The following is a 17,074-nucleotide window of genomic DNA, read 5'->3' as shown; positions in this document are numbered from 1 at the left end:
TTATCCCCTTATCGTTTAAGAAACTGTCTATTTCTGTCTTAAATTTATTCTATGTCCCAGCTTCCACAGCTCTCTGAGGCAGCGAATTCCACAGATTTACAACCCTCAAATGAGGAGAAATTTCTTCTGTTTTAAATGGGCGGCTGCTTATTCTAAGATCACACCCTCTAGTTCTAGTCTCCCCCATCAGTGGAAACATCCTGTCGGCATCCACCTTGTCAAGCCCCTTCATAATCTTATACGTTTCGATAAGATCACCTCTCATTTTTTGGAATTCCAATGAGTAGAGGCCCAACCTACTCAACCTTTCCTCATAAGTCAACTCCCTCATCTCCGGAGTCAACCTAGTGAACCTTCTCTGAACTACCTCCAAAGAAAGTATATCCTTTCGTAAATATGGGAACCAAAACGACACGCAGTATTCCAGGTGTGGCCTCACCAATACCCTGTATAGCTGTAGCAAGACTTCCCAGCTTTTATACTCCATCCCCTTTGCAATAAAGGCCAAGATTCCATTGGCCTTCCTGATCACTTGCTGTACCTGCATACTATCCTTTTATGTTTTATGCACAAGTACCCCCAGGTCCTGCTGTACTGCAGCACTTTGCAATCTTTCTCCATTTAAATAATAACTTGCTCTTTGATTTTTTTTCTGCCAAAGTGCATGACCTCACACTTTCTAACATTATAATCCATCTGCCAAATTTTTGCCCACTCACTTAGCCTGTCTATGTCCTTTTGCAAATTTTTTGCGTCCTTCTCGCACATTGCTTTTCCTCCCATCTTTGTATCGACAGCAAACTTGGCTACGTTACACTCGGTCCCTTCTTCCAAGTTATTAATATAGATTGTAAATAGTTGGTGTCTCAGCAGTAAGGGCTTGTGCTGTTCCCTGCATTTTTCCTGCAGCTGTCGTGCTGCAAAAGTCATGTCCATTGTGTCCTGTAGGGGGCGAAATCCACACTGACTCCGGGAGGAGCTCCTCAGCCACAGGAGGACTTTAGCGACGACTTTCCCAGTGGCTGATAACGGGAAGATTCCTCTGTGTAGTTGCCGCAGTCGGACTTGTCCCCTTTTTTAAAGATGGTCACGATCACTGCATTTCTGAGATCTCCCGGCATGCTCTTCTCCCTCCAGATGAGAGTGATCAGCCATGATATTGAATGGCGGAGCTGGCTCAGTGGACCAAATGGCCTACTCCTGCTCCTATTATGTTTCTTATGTTCTTGGGAGAGGATCTAGGATAGAAATAGGAGGTTATCAAAGATAGATCCTTGGGGGACTCCTGAGGTAACTATGGGAACGGAGAGTTGTTGGAGCATGGGATACGAGAGGGGTTGCCTTTTTTAAGGGAAAAGTGGATAAACATTTGAAGATGATTGTAGAAGTCTATGGGAAGAGACCAGGCAGTGGTATTAGTTTTAGATTGCCCTAACAGCTGGCACCAACACAGTGAGCTGAATAGCCTCCCTCAATCATAAACATCTGTGGTTAGGAAGAAATTTCAGAGATTTTTCTGATATATTTTTTTTTCTATGGTTGTTTACCTCTTGTGAGGAGATTGTGTGGGTTAGGTGGAGTCCACACGGCAAATGGAATGTTATCTGGAGAGAGTGGATTGAATAGCCTTTTCTTCTACATATTCTCATTCAGGTAGGAGCTATAGCCTGAGTGGGATGACTGACTTGGCATGGTTTCTTCAGAGCCTCTCTAACGGTTGATTCTGGAGAGGGCTAGTCCTTCAAAGTAAGTCCCTTTAGTTGTAGAAAGGCAAAGTGACAGGTTGGCTCAGTTGGCAGTACTTTCCCATCTAAGTCAGGACTTGAGCACATAATCTAGGCTGACACTGCAGTACTGAGGAAGTGTTGCACAGTCAAAGATGTTATCCTTCAAATTACTCGTGAAACCAAGGCCATGTCTGCCTGCTCCACTGCACGTAAAAGATTCCATGGCATTTGAAGAAAACCAGGGGTGTACTCCTGGTGTCCTGGCCAACATTTGTTGCTGTATTTGCTTTTTCTTCTAATTTTGGTTTGAGACCTTCAATGAAACACTACACATACCTCTGAGATGAAGCGTTATTTTTTTTTAATGTAGATTCCACAGTTATCATGGGCAGTCCCTCGGAATTGAGGAAGACTTGCTTCCACTCTTAGCATGAGTTCTTAGGTGACTGTACTGTCCAATATGAGAACCACAGTCTCTGTCACAGGCGGGACAGACAGTGGTTGAAGGGAAAGGTAGGCGGGGAGCCTGGTTTGCCGCATGCTCCTTCCGCTGCCTGCGCTTGATTTCTGCATGCTCTCAGCGACGATACTTTGAGCTCCCAGATGCACTTCCTCCACTTAGGGCAGTCTTTGGCTAGGGACTCTCGGGTATCAATGGGGATGTCGCACTTTATCAGGCAGGCTTTGAGGGTGTCCTTGTAATGTTCCCTCTGCCCACCTTTGGCTCGTTTGCCGTGGACGAGTTCCAAGTAGAGCACTTGCTTTGGGAGTCTCGTGTCTGGCATGCAAACTATGTGGCCTGCCCAGCAGAGCTGATCAAGTGTGGTCAGTGCTCCAATGCTGGGGATGTTGGCCTGGACGAGGACACTAATGTTGATGCGTCTGTCCTCCCAGGGGATTTGTAGTATCTTGCGGAGACATTGTTGATGGTCACAGTCTAAGGATAAGGGGTAAACCATTTAGGACCGAGATGAGGAGAAACCTCTTCACTCAGAGTTGTGAACTTGTGGAATTCTCTACCACGAAGTTGTTGAGGCCAGTTCGTTGGATATATTCAAAAGGGAGTTAGATGTGGCCTTTACGGCTAAAGGGATCAAAGGGTATGGAGAGAAAGCAGGAATGGGTACTGAAGTTGCATGATCAGCCATGATATTGAATGGTGGTGCAGGCTCGAAGGGCTGAATGGCCTACTCCTGCAACTATTTTCTATGTTTCTCTAGCGACTTCAAGTGTCTACTGTACATAGTCCACGTCTGTGAGCCATACAGGAAGGGTGGGTATTACTTTGGGCCTGTAGACCATGAGCTTGGTGACAGTTTTGAGGGCCTGGTCTTCAAACATTCTTCCTCAGGCGGCCGAAGTCTGCACTGGAGGCGGTGTTGGATCTCGTCGTCAATGCCTGCACTTGTTAATAGGAGGCTCCCGAGATAAGGGTCCATGTTGTCCAGGGCCGTGCCGTGGATCTTGATGTCTGGGGGGCAGTGCTGTGCGGTGAGGACAGGCTGGTGGAGGACCTTTGGTCTTACTGATGTTTAGTAATACAACTCTTGCACTAAATAAGCACAACATATCTATTATGTAGGAGATTTTACAAATGACATAGTACAATATTAGTTATATAGTAAAGTTTTTCTGCTAACAAACTGTATCCGTAAACTAAACAGATTGATAATTGAATCTGGGAGGTACTAGAAAATGATCCACCTTGACTGTAGCTGTCGGCTTTCTTATCACAAGGGTGCAGACTCAACTATGCCGCTCACTATCCCTATAAGTCTGTGCGGGCAAAATACGGCCCGTCGACTGCTTTTCAAGAAAGAAGGGAGAGAGAAAACTGGGAACTGCAGGCTAGTTAGCCTGACATCAGTTGTTGGAAGAATGCTGGAATCCATTGCCTGTATTAAGGAAGTGGAAACAGGGCATGTGCAGAGTCAACATGGTTTTATGAAAGGGAAATTGTGTTTGACAAATGAGTTTTTGAGGATGTAGCTTGCAGGGTAGATAAAGGGTAACCAGTAGTATATTTGGATTTTCAAATGGCATTTGATAAGGTGGCACATAAGGTTGTTACACAAGATAAGGGCTCATGAGGTTAAGGCTCATGGGATATGTATTATGGATAGAGGATTGGTTAAAGGACAGAATACAGAGAGTAACAATAAACAGGTCATTTTTAGGTTGGCAGGCTGCTTGGGGTGCTGCAAGGATCAGTGCTTGGGCGTTGTCTATTTACAATCTATATTTATGACTTGGATGAAGGAATTGCGTGTAATATATCCAAGTTTGCTGGCGATAAAAAGCTAGGTAGGAAAGTACGCTGAGGAGGATACTGAGCCTGCAAAAAGATACAGACAGGTTTAGTGGGTGGGCAAGAAGGTGGCAGTTGTAGTATAATGTGGGGAAATGTGAGGTTATTCACTTTGGTAGGAAGAATAGAAAAACAATATATTTTAAATAGTGAGACACTATTAAATGTTGGTGTTCAGAGGGATTTGGGTGTCTTTGTACACAAAATACAAAGTTAACACGCAGGTGCAATAAGCAATTAGGAAGGCAAATGGTATGTTGGCCTTTATTTCAAGGGGGTAGGAATAAGGAAGTCTGGCTGCAGTTTTACAGAGCTTTGGTGAGACCACACCTGGAGTACAGTGTACAGTTTTGGTCTCCATACTCAAGGAAGGATATACTTGTCTTGGAGGGGGTGCAGCGAAGGAGATGGGGGTGGAAGGGGGAAGAGTGTGGGGGGGGGTGGAAGGGGGGGAGAGTGTGGGGGGGGGTGGAAGGGGGGGAGAGTGGGGTGGGGGGTGGAAGGGGGAGAGAGTGGGGGGGGGGTGGAAGGGGGAGAGAGTGGGGGGGGGTGGAAGGGGGAGAGAGTGGGGGGGGGGCGGGGGTGGAAGGGGGAGAGAGTGTGGGGGGGTGGAAGGGGGAGAGAGTGGGGGGGGGGGTGGAAGGGGGAGAGAGAGTGGGGGGGGGGTGGAAGGGGGAGAGAGAGGGGGGGGGGTGGAAGGGGGAGAGAGAGTGGGGGGGGTGGAAGGGGGAGAGAGAGTGGGGGGGGTGGAAGGGGGAGAGAGTGGGGGGGGTGGAAGGGGGAGAGAGTGGGGGGGGTGGAAGGGGGAGAGAGTGGGGGGGGGCGGGGGTGGAAGGGGGAGAGAGTGGGGGGGGCGGGGGTGGAAGGGGGAGAGAGTGGGGGGGGCAGGGGGGTGGAAGGGGGAGAGAGTGGGGGGGGCGGGGGGGTGGAAGGGGGAAGAGAGTGGGGGGGCGGAGGGGGAAGGGGGAGAGAGTGGGGGGGGCGGAGGGGGAAGGGGGAGAGAGTGGGGGGGGCGGAGGGGGAAGGGGGAGAGAGTGGGGGGGGCGGAGGGGGAAGGGGGAGAGATTGGGGGGGGCGGAGGGGGAAGGGGGAGAGAGTGGGGGGGGCGGAGGGGGAAGGGGGAGAGTGGGGGGGGCGGAGGGGGAAGGGGGAGAGAGTGGGGGGGACGGAGGGGGAAGGGGGAGAGAGTGGGGGGGGCGGAGGGGGAAGGGGGAGAGAGTGGGGGGGGCGGAGGGCGAAGGGGGAAGGGAGTGGGGGGGGCGAAGGGGGAAGGGAGTGGGGGGGCGGAGGGGGAAGGGAGTGGGGGGGCGGAGGGGAAGGGAGTGGGGGGGGCGAAGGGGGAAGGGAGTGGGGGGCGGAGGGGGAAGGGAGTGGGGGGGCGGAGGGGGAAGGGAGTGGGGGGGCGGAGGGGGAAGGGAGTGGGGGGGGCGAAGGGGAAGGGAGTGGGGGGGGCGGAGGGGGAAGGGAGTGGGGGGCGGAGGGGGAAGGGGGAGAGTGGGGGGGGCGGAGGGGGAAGGGGGAGAGTTGGGGGGGCGGAGGGGGAGAGTGGGGGGGGCGGAGAGGGAGAGTGGGGGGGGCGGAGAGGGAAGGGGAGAGTGGGGGGGGGGAGGGGGAAGGGAGTGGGGGGGGGCGGAGGTGGAAGGGGGAAGAGAGTGGGGGGGGGCAGAGGGGGAGAGAGTGGGGGGGCGGAGGGGGAAGGGAGAGAGTGGGGGGGGCGGAGGGGGAAGGGAGAGAGTGGGGGGGGCGGAGGGGGAAGGGGGAGAGTGGGGGGGCGGAGGGGGGAAGGGGAAGGGAGTGGGGGGGGGAAGGGAGTGGGGGGGGCGGAAGGGGGAGGGAGTGGGGGGGGCGGAGGGGGAGAGAGTGGGGGGGCGGAGGGGGGAGGGGGAGAGTTGGGGGGGCGGAGGGGGAGAGTTGGGGGGGCGGAGGGGGAAGGGAGTGGGGGGGCAGAGGTGGAAGGGGGAAGAGAGTAGGTGGGGCGGGGGGGCGGAGGGGGAAGGGGAAGAGAGTGGGGGGGGCGGAGGGGGAGAGAGGGGGGGGCGGAGGGGGAGAGAGTGGGGGGGCGGAGGGGGAAGGGGGAGAGTTGGGGGGGCGGAGGGGGAAGGGGGAGAGTGGGGGGGGCGGAGGGGGAAGGGGGAGAGTGGGGGGGCGGAGGGGGAAGGGGGAGAGTTGGGGGGGCGGAGGGGGAGTGTGGGGGGGGCGGAGAGGGAAGGGGGAGAGTGGGGGGGGCGGAGGGGGAAGGGAGTGGGGGGGGGCGGAGGTGGAAGGGGGAAGAGAGTAGGGGGGGTGGAGGGGGAAGGGGAAGAGAGTGGGGGGGGGGCGGAGGGGGAGAGTGGGGGGGGGCGGGGGGGTGGAAGGGGGAGAGAGTGGGGGGGGCGGGGGGGTGGAAGGGGGAGAGAGTGGGAGGGGGAGGGGGCGGGGGGGTGGAAGGGGGAGAGAGTGGGGGGGGGCGGAGGGGGAAGGGGGAAGAGAGTGGGGGGGCGGAGGGGGAAGGGGGAGAGAGTGGGGGGGCGGAGGGGGAAGGGGGAGAGAGTGGGGAGGGCGAAGGGGGAAGGGAGTTAGGGGGGGAAGGGAGTGGGGGGGCGGAGGGGGAAGGGAGTGGGGGGGGCGAAGGGGGAAGGGAGTGGGGGGGGCGGAGGGGGAAGGGAGTGGGGGGGGCGGAGGGGGAAGGGAGAGAGTGGGGGGGGCGGGGGGGGGCGGAGGGGGAGGGGGAAGGGGAAGGGAGTGGGAGGGGGAAGGGGAAGGGAGTGGGAGGGGGAAGGGGAAGGGAGTGGGGGGGGGAAGGGGAAGGGAGTGGGGGGGGCGGAAGGGGGAGGGAGTGGGGGGGGCGGAAGGGGAAGGGAGTGGGGGGGGGAAGGGGAAGGGAGTGGGGGGGGCGGAAGGGGGAGGGAGTGGGGGGGGCGGAGGGGGAGGGAGTGGGGGGGGCGGAGGGGGAGAGAGTGGGGGGGCGGAGGGGGAGAGTTGGGGGGGCGGAGGGGGAAGGGAGTGGGGGGGGCAGAGGTGGAAGGGAGTGGGGGGGGCAGAGGTGGAAGGGGGAAGAGAGTAGGTGGGGCGGGGGGGCGGGGGGGCGGAGGGGGAGAGAGTGGGGGGGGCGGAGGGGGAAGGGGGAGAGTTGGGGGGGCGGAGGGGGAGTGTGGGGGGGGCGGAGAGGGAAGGGGGAGAGTGGGGGGGGCGGAGGGGGAAGGGAGTGGGGGGGGCGGAGGTGGAAGGGGGAAGAGAGTAGGGGGGGTGGAGGGGGAAGGGGAAGAGAGTAGGGGGGGTGGAGGGGGAAGGGGAAGAGAGTGGGGGGGGGCGGAGGGGGAGAGTGGGGGGGTGGAGGGGGAAGGGGAAGAGAGTGGGGGGGGGCGGAGGGGGAAGGGGGAGAGTGGGGGGCGGAAGGGGAAGGGAGTGGGGGGGGGGCGGAGGGGGAAGGGGGAGAGAGTGGGGGAGGTGCGGAGGGGGAAGGGGGAGAGAGTGGGGGGGGCGGAGGGGGAAGGGGGAAAGAGTGGGGGGGGCGAAGGGGGAAAGAGTGGGGGGGGCGAAGGGGGAAGGGAGTGGGGGGGCGAAGGGGGAAGGGAGTGGGGGGGGCGGAGCGGGAAGGGAGTGGGGGGGAAGGGGGGAAGGGAGTGGGGGGGCGGAGGGGGAATGGGGAGAGTGGGGGGGGCGGAGGGGGAAGGGGGAGAGAGTGGGGGGGACACGGATGGGGAAGGGGGAGAGAGAGTGGGGGTGGGGCGGAAGGGGGAGAGAGAGTGGGGGTGGGGTGGAAGGGGGAGAGAGAGTGGGGGTGGAAGGGGGAGAGAGAGTGGGGGTGGAAGGGGGAGAGAGTCGGGGGGTGGAAGGGGGAGAGAGTCGGGGGGTGGAAGGGGGAGAGAGAGTGGGGGTGGAAGGGGGAGAGAGTCTGGGGGTGGAAGGGGGAGAGAGTCTGGGGGTGGAAGGGGGAGAGAGTCTGGGGGTGGAAGGGGGAGAGAGTCGGGGGGTGGAAGGGGGAGAGAGTCGGGGGGTGGAAGGGGGAGAGAGTCGTGGGGTGGAAGGGGGAGAGAGTCGTGGGGTGGAAGGGGGAGAGAGTCGGGGGGTGGAAGGGGGAGAGAGTCGGGGGGTGGAAGGGGGAGAGAGTCGGGGGGTGGAAGGGGGAGAGAGTCGGGGGGTGGAAGGGGGAGAGAGTCGGGGGGTGGAAGGGGGAGAGAGTCGGGGGGTGGAAGGGGGAGAGAGTCGGGGGGTGGAAGGGGGAGAGAGAGTGGGGATGGGGCGGAAGGGGGAGAGAGAGTGGGGATGGGGCGGAAGGGGGAGAGAGTGGGGGTGGGGCGGAAGGGGGAGAGAGTGTGGGGGTGGGGCGGAAGGGGGTGAGAGAGTGGGGGTGGAAGGGGGAGAGAGTCGGGGGGTGGAAGGGGGAGAGAGTCGGGGGGTGGAAGGGGGAGAGAGTCGGGGGGTGGAAGGGGGAGAGAGTCGGGGGGTGGAAGGGGGAGAGAGAGTGGGGATGGGGCGGAAGGGGGAGAGAGAGTGGGGGTGGGGCGGAAGGGGGAGAGAGAGTGGGGGTGGGGCGGAAGGGGGAGAGAGAGTGGGGGTGGGGCGGAAGGGGGAGAGAGAGTGGGGGTGGGGCGGAAGGGGGGGAGAGTGGGGGGGGTGGAAGGGGGAAGAGTGGGGGGGGTGGAGGGGGAGAGAGAATGGGGGGGGGTGGAGGGGGAAGAGAGTTGGGGGGGGTGGTGGAGAGAGGTGGGGGTGGTGGAAGGGGGAGAGAGGTGGGGGTGGTGGAAGGGGGAGAGAGGTGGGGGTGGTGGAAGGGGGAGAGAGGTGGGGTTGGTGGAAGGGGGAGAGAGGTGGGGGGGGTGGAAGGGGGAGAGAGAGTGGGGGGGGGGTGGAAGGGGGAGAGAGAGTGGGGGGGGGTGGAAGGGGGAGAGAGAGTGGGGGGGGGGTGGAAGGGGGAGAGAGAGTGGGGGGGGGGGTGGAAGGGGGAGAGAGAGTGGGGGGGGGGTGGAAGGGGGAGAGAGAGTGGGGGGGGGTGGAAGGGGGAGAGAGGTGGGGGGGGGTGGAAGGGGGAGAGAGGTGGGGGGGGGTGGAAGGGGGAGAGAGGTGGGGGGGGGTGGAAGGGGGAGAGAGGGGGGGGGTGGAAGGGGGAGAGAGGGGGGGGTGGAAGGGGGAGAGAGGTGGGGGGGTGGAAGGGGGGAGAGAGGTGGGGGGGTGGAAGGGGGAAGAGAGGTGGGGGTGGAAGGGGGAGAGAGAGTGGGTGGGGGTGGAAGGGGGAGAGAGAGTGGGTGGGGGTGGAAGGGGGAGAGAGAGTGGGTGGGGGTGGAAGGGGGAGAGAGAGTGGGTGGGGGTGGAAGGGGGAGAGAGAGTGGGTGGGGGTGGAAGGGGGAGAGAGAGTGGGTGGGGGTGGAAGGGGGAGAGAGAGTGGGTGGGGGGGGAAGGGGGAGAGAGAGTGGGTGGGGGGTGGAAGGGAGAGAGAGTGGGTGGGGGGTGGAAGGGGGAGAGAGTGGGGGGGGGGAAGGGAGAAGAGAGTGGGGGGGGAGGGGAGAGAGTGAGGGGGAGGGAGTGGGGGGGGGGGGGGGGAAGGGAGAGGGAGGCTGAACGGGCCGGGCCCGAGACGCCGGGCCCGAGACGCCGGGCCCGTCCCCAGCACCAGATTTACAGGTAGGTGGCGTTGGGTCGGGTCGGGAGCGCGGGTCGTGGGGGTGGTGGGAGGGAGGTCGGTTCGGGGAGGGAGGGAGAGGGAGGTCAGGTCAGGGGGAAGGGAGGTCAGGTTGGGTCCAGTCCGGGGGCAGGGCGGAGGGGGGAAGTGGGAGTCGGGTCGGTGTCTGGTCCGGTCCTGGGGCGGGTGGGGGGGGGAAGCGGGAGGAAGCGGGAGTCGGGTCGGGTCCAGTCCGGTGGGTCGGGTCCGGGAGCGGGAGTCGGGTCGGTGTCGGGTCCTGTCCGGAGGCGGAAAGCGGGAGTCGAGTCGGGTCGGGAGGAAGCAGGAGCTGGCCGTGGGAGGAGCCTTATTCACGCAGCCCCAGTGAGGCCATTGGGCCAGGGCTAGAGGCTGTGTGCTTCGGCCCCTCCCACACAGTTTTGGGCGCCTGGAGCTTCTGCACATGCGCGCCCACTGTAGCGCGCATGTGCAGAGGTCCCGGCATTGTTTTCAGCGCAGGGACCTGGCTCCGCCCCCTACAGCTTGTGCTGCGCTGCGCCGAGGGCCAGAGGACCTGCAGGGAGCTGGAGAATCTGGAAGTTTTTTTTAGGCGCACTTTGTGGCGCGAATAACGGGCATCCAGGTCGGTACTGCGCCGTTCTATGCGCGGCTCGAAACTTGGGCCCATTGACTCTCGGTTTCATTGATGTTTATGTGGCAGTCATTGGATCTTTAGCAGCTGGTGGGAAATTCCAGTTTCCAATCATCCACTGGTACAAGTTTATCCAAGGCACTTGGAAAATGAAAACACTTGAATAGAGCCAGTGACATCTATTGAGGATCTGATTTCCCCCATGCTCTTTTTAAATTTGAATGGCCACAGTTTAAGTGGAGATTGTTCCAGGGGACCAGTGGGTACGATCGATGGTGGGTCAAGTGGAAAAGTGTTTTTGTCAACCCATTGCCACGTGTCTTTACCAAATGTCTGGTCTGCCAGTGCTGAGCAGACCTGACGCAGCACCGGCGGGGGCAGTTAAAATCATTAGTGGCTTGATTACAGCTACTTAACAATGCTTTTTGAATTTGACCGGTCGCCCACCGTTTTCCCGCTGTGCCTAGACCTTACCTGTGAAGCGGAGGCGGGAGATCACTTGCCATGGTTTCAGCTAATGAGTTGACAGCTTCAAATGTCAAGTCAAAGCTCCCTGCTGATTGAGAAATGTTCCCTTAGGCACTAACTTCTCTAAACTGAATTTCTACTACAGATTCAGAGTGCTGCAAGTCTTTACACAAGTCTCCATCCAGTCTGACCGCATTACCTCTCCCACCATTGGCTGATCGCTTCTGTCATCTCTACTTCACCTGCCATCTATTCAGCATGGGTGCACTTTATACTCTCAACTTGGCCCTCAGAATCCCAGCCCCAACACCAGCAGCACCAGGCGCACCAACAACGCCAACTGTCTCCGCTATCAACTGATGCTGCATAGGACATAGGGCATCGGCACCTGACCACATTGCTGCCGAGAAGCCAGGGATGGCCTCACCATTGACAGATTTACTTCACTTGACACTGTACACCCGGGTTGCCACATGATGTACCAGGTTGACACCACCCCACACCAACAACATAAAGCATCTCTACAATACCCAAGCCATTTCTTTCACACTCCTGACCATTGCGGGGGTGGGGGTAACATTATGTCTCGCAATTCACTGCAACTCACTAAGCCACTTCCAAAGGTGCTCACACATCTGTCCAAGAAAGCAAAGTGTTAAAAATAAAGGTTTCAATGTTTGACAGCACAGTAACAAACTTTATGAACATTGGATAAAACGCCCAAGTGCCTACCCTCGTGTGTTGTTAGTTGGTATAATTGCACGAGGATGAGGGGTGTCTAGTGAGATGGGGATGTGATAATGTCGATAGGATGGGTTGAGGTGCAAGGCAGTAGGTGTGAGTAAGGATGTGCAGGAGTAGGGTGTCGGGGAGGCCGAGTGATGGGGATGTGTGGAGAGACACAGCAGAATGAGATTGAGTGTGGCTTTGTACTAACGTTTCGTGATCTACTGAGATCATTGAAATGTTTGTGGCACTGCACCCAGGTCCTGACCACATCCCTGCTTGTGCCCTCCTCTGCAATATGCAACCAGGCTGTGTTGATCTCCTAGGGAAGTGTCTTCTGCCCATTGGAAGGGAAGAGGACCTCCCTGTGTGCTGTGACTCCCTCCATAAGCATATGGGAGAACCTGGGTGCAGCCTTGCAGTGCGTGTCGTGTTTCCTGACAGCACAACTGTCAAATTTAAGTTGGCCATGGTCCCTTTAAGGAAACCGTCTGATGGTAGGTCTTTGAATATATTTAAGGTGGAGATCAACAGATTTTTGAATGATAAGGGAGTCAAGGGTTATGTGGAGTGGGTGGGGAAGTGGAGTTGAGGCCAGGATCAGATCAGCCATGATATTGAATGGTGGAACAGGCTCGAGGGACCAAATTGCCTGCTCCTGCTCCTATTTCTAATGTCATCAAGTGACGTCATCAGACCCACGTCCTCTGATTGGCCAGGAAATGCGCCTTAACAAGCCCAATCAAGGGAAAATCATACACAGCGGGCTGGAGCCGGCAGTGGGGCCGAGAGCCGCCACCGACGTCTCCCACCATGGACCTGCCTAGGTTCGTAAAATCGAACACAAAGTAACTGTTGTGTTGCCAAAACTTGGGGGGTGCAGCGTGCGGTGGCCCTGGAGCAGCGCGAGCCGGTCCGGGAGGGCGACGGCTGTGAAGAGGACAACTGGATTGGACGTCACTATAATCCAGGTCGCTGATTGGAGCGTGGGCAGGCACAGCAAGAACAGCGAAAGATTGCAGAACGACGTGATCGGGGCCCTGGAGAGGCCATGGGGCAGCACAGGCCAGCCCACACTACGATATGTGTGCGCATTAGGTCCGTGCAACAGATCTGGTCTCCAGTCGTCTTGGTTAATCCTTGCCACTGGGCCAATACCTTGCTCTGTCAAGCCTATGTTGTGGCTGGTGTGCAACAGCCGCCACACATTTAAAAAAAAAAAAACACGTACAGGCATCTTCCACCCTTCAAGATGTAGTTCGGGACCTGGCATATCTGGTCCTTCATTGTCACACATGTGAACTCATCCCTTTTTGGTGTGGAAGCAAGTCATTCTCGATACGAGGGCAAAAATTTTAAAAGCTAAACCTGCATGATCAAATCTAACTAACGGGGCTCGCTGCGAGATACGCCACTCCAGCAAAATGTGGCCCATTGTGTGTTACAACTCAATCTTAAAAGAACAATCTACTAGTGTGCTTATCCCCCTTAAACTTGGATGACCATTCAAAGACTGAGGAGGACAGACCTACTGTCGATAATCTAACATGAAGAGGTAAGTTTTTTTTTCGGGTTGAGAAAGGTAGCTCAAATGGCACTGGGATGTAGATCCAAGATGACTATAATGGGGACTGGGGCATGGACACTGAAAAATGGGAAAGGGCTGTGTTTTAATGAATGGAGTGAAAGAAGAAACAACTAGGATTTAGAGCCACCCTAGAAAATACATAATGGTGTTGCATACCGAATTATTTTGCGTGGTTGGGACCAGTTAACTGGGTTGTGTAAAACTCACGAGCGTAAATAATTCCATAGGTTATCAATTATTTATTTTATGCCACAAGCTTGGTATAAATAAGACTATACAAAAATAATTAATTTTATACTGTGTATATACTGTGCCTCTGCTGCATAGGCTGCACTATATGAACCTTGTGCCATCAAGTCTCTCATCTGTCAGGCAGAGATTGGCTTCCTTTAAACCGGTACTGTTGATTTCTGGATTCTTTTACCTCAATCTGGTTCAGCAAAATTAATGAAACGAACACCGTTTGTGCTTTAAACAAAGCAAGCTTTTATTTAAAAAGCAAATCCCGATCGGGGACTTTATCAGACAGAAGGAATGCAAGTCTGTTCGAACGCACCCACTTCCTACGGACAAAGTGACGTTACATTGTAAAGGGACGATGGTTATACATTTTCAGCAAAAGATAACAAGACAGAGCCAGAGTGACATCCCAGCTCAGCCCATCTCTTTTGATCCCTCTTTCCCTTTGTCCACTCATAAGCCGACCTAAGTATGGTCTGATTTTAAACAAAGACCTTCTGTTAATGTTTCAGGTTAATAACATGATTTAATAAGACCTTGAGGTTTTTCTGCAAGCTGTGGGTTTTGTTTCAATATGTGTTAGTGTTGTAACATTTCGCAGTCTCGAGTCTGAGATGTCATGGCTATTCCTCCATGAATTCTTTGTTAGCTTATACTGTCCCTATACAATTCCCACGTTCTCAACTTCAATGTCTCTATACATTTTTAAACATTCACATTACAGTGGCACAGAAAAAGCCGGTGGAAACCTTGGTAAGAAGTGATGAGTGCTGCCCGGGAGGAAGTGGAGAAGCTCTCGCGGGGGAGCTCACACTGGGGGAAAGTTATCATGGGTAAAGTAAGGGCAGTTGAGGCAGTGGTGAAAACAGTGAGCAACCGCTGCGCAATTGTATTACAACAGAGCCTTAAGCTGGGAGTGAGCCAGCTGCCATCACTATGAATGTACAACTTGCTTTCTCTACTTTTATTGGCATTGGCCTAGAGTCCTGTCCATAAAACACAACAATCAGTGGTCATGTGATTACAAAAGCAAAATACTGCAGATGCTGGAAATCTAAAATAAAAGTAAAATGCTGGAAATACTCAGCGGGTCAGGCAGCATCTGTGGAGAGAGAGAGAGTTAACGTTTCAGGTTGCTGACCTTTCGTCAGAACAGACATGTGATTACTATTGGCTGATGAGAAAGGACACGACCATTAAGATTATCATATAATTACTATTGATCAGTAAACTTGATTCAAAAACAACTCCAGTGTATGAAGATTAAAATTGATTTGAAGTTACTGAATTCTAAGGCCTTTATGAAGTTGTGAAGTTAATTCATTAATTACCACTTGTGAGGGAGTCATAAATATAAGGTCATCATTAATAAATCCAATAGGTAATTCAGGAGAAACATCTTCACCTAGAGAGTCGTTAGAATGAGGAACTTACAACCACATAGAGTAGTTGAGGCTCTAGCATAGATATCTTTTTAAGGAGAAGCTCGTGTGGGAGATGGGAATAGAAGGATATGCTGATAGGGTTAGATGAAGGTGTGTGTACCTCATGTGGAGCATAAACATCAGCATAGACAAGTTGAGCTGAATGGCTTGTTTCTCTGCTGTAAATTCTATGTAAATAAATTGAATTTTAGTCTGAATTGCTATAAACTGAGTGATTGAATACTTTCTAAGTTTAATCTGTCTTCAGATTTATTCTGTCTTGAAAATCTGGGAGCAGAAGAATTGCTCTGGCCTCTTTGTGTAGTGACCTCAGATGTATTTGATCACCGCCCCCCACACCTCTAATGCTGCAAAAACCCTAATACAAGGTATTATTACCTCAAAGTTCGATTTCCTCCTCCTCCCTCCTTGCTGTTGTTCACGAGCTAAAACTTGCAAAATGTCACAGTCCCTCATCCTTGCCAAATTCTACTGTCTCCCCAGGCTATGAGAATTGACTTTAAAATATTCAGTGGTTTGTGCCGTCTTTTGCAGTTTGAGCCTTTTCTTCTCAACAAGTTTCCATTAGCAAACCGTATCCTTTATTCTCTGGCACTCTGAATTAGCATTGCCCCAGCCTAACGATCTTGATTGTGGTGAATTGTTTACTGGAAAATATGTAGCAAGGCCACGCCCGCGACATGTTCTTTCGATTTGGTTGACAATATCATTGCATACACAGGCTGAATTACTGTTCTAAATTTATGTACAAATGAAATAAGACACATAAGCACAAACTTGAGCAAAATACCATAAAGTATAATCGGCATCTACATTGCAAACTACCAAGTTTGACTGACTTGTTGAGATAAGTCTAATTCTTTCTTGGTGACCCACTGTATCTGGTAAATAAATACACACTGCACGGGCTGTATCCAACCCAACTTCATCTGTAATGGCACATGGAATAGAAATTGATTAATGACTAAGACCAGATATTTATACATTTGATTCCTTTTAATATAGAAGCACCTATTTGAACAATAAGAATTTGAACAATAAGAATTTGAGCAAACTAACATCTTAGTAAATAATGGGATGATGACCAATGACTTGTTTCCCATAGAAGCTGACTATGGGCTGTATTTTGGGCCACCAGATATGGATATAACACAGCAAAATTCTATTTAGGTCAGATGTCGGCATTGAATGAGTTGGCGAGATAACCATTTGGTAAACTCCATTAACAGGTGACTGAAATGGACAAAGTGCTGTTAATTAAATTAAACCGGGATCGGGGCTAGTTGTATTGCAGCCAATCATGGCCATTCACTGATTACAAAATTTGTTTTGTTCTGAGGCAAAGTTAAAGATATCCCGGAGGTGCAGTGGAATGCGTTTTTAATGCGGATTTACCCTAAATATTGCAGCATATTCCTATTTTTGTCATACCATGACATGGGTAATATCACAACCGTGTATTTTGATGATGCTGGAGTGTTTCTCGAGTCTTCAAAAGGGTTAATTGCTTAAAATATTGCCAACTTCACAATATGGAGTAAAAGAAATTATATTTTAAGACGCATCCTGTATGGATTACTATCCTAGTTCAGTAAAGTTTGAGGTTTCTATCGATTTTTTTAAAAAACATTTATGAATTAAATTATACCTTTACTGAACTGCATTTTTTTGTTTGCCTTTCAGTGAGGGTAATCGAAACCTTGAGCATTTAAACATTTCCTGGTGTGATCAGGTGACCAAGGATGGGATAGAGGCTCTAGTGGGAGGATGTAGTGGTCTGAAGGCCATGTTTTTGAGAGGGTGCACACAGGTTGGTAATTTTCATTTGCCAATTTTTAAAGTAAAAGCACATTCTTCCTCATCCATTCAAACTCCACATACAAATAATACACTGCCATACAGTGAAAGGCATGAATGATTTTAATAATATGGGCGAAACAGGGCCCAGAATAGTCACGTACTTTTCCCTATCCTCCGCCTATGTATTGGTATAATGTTCAGTGTTTGCCTCAAATTCTTTCCTCCTGTGATTTTTGTCAGTTTTTAAAATTCTTTCATGTTAATTTGTGTCCTCTTATTATTCTCTCAAAGTTTGTCAACGGTTAGAAACCAAGGTATCATTGACTTGCAAAGTTGAGAAATAGTGTCCGCTTCCAGCATGCATTTTCTTGTTTTCATGTTCGAAGTTGATTGTTTTGGTGAACTCATTATCAACTTTGGTCAATGCTGACACACACTTTCAAATTGTCGTAAGTCCCACCCAGTGACCAATACCGATAAGATTTCTCCAGGTTTGAGTCAGACCCTTCAAAGACATTTAATAATGCTGGAACAAAATTGTT

At 53.8% G+C, this 17,074-nt stretch overlaps 1 protein-coding gene across 11 annotated transcripts in view; it reads left to right on the top strand.

Moving 5' to 3' along the window:
* Positions 1 to 17,074, top strand: part of LOC139273318 (F-box/LRR-repeat protein 2) — a 334,467-nt gene that overhangs the window by 156,719 nt on the left and 160,674 nt on the right. For all 11 annotated transcript variants that reach the window (XR_011595063.1, XR_011595064.1, XR_011595065.1 and 8 more), the window contains one exon: positions 16,416 to 16,542. Coding sequence is in view for 2 of the 11 variants with exons in the window: in XM_070890121.1 (XP_070746222.1) it covers positions 16,416 to 16,542 (127 nt within the window). In the remaining 9 variants the exon portion in view is untranslated. The remainder of the gene's footprint in view (positions 1 to 16,415; positions 16,543 to 17,074) is intronic.

The sequence above is a fragment of the Pristiophorus japonicus genome, chromosome 1 (genome assembly GCF_044704955.1).
Source record: "Pristiophorus japonicus isolate sPriJap1 chromosome 1, sPriJap1.hap1, whole genome shotgun sequence".
Taxonomy (NCBI): domain Eukaryota; kingdom Metazoa; phylum Chordata; class Chondrichthyes; family Pristiophoridae; genus Pristiophorus; species Pristiophorus japonicus.
This window is presented reverse-complemented; position numbering and strand designations above follow the sequence as displayed.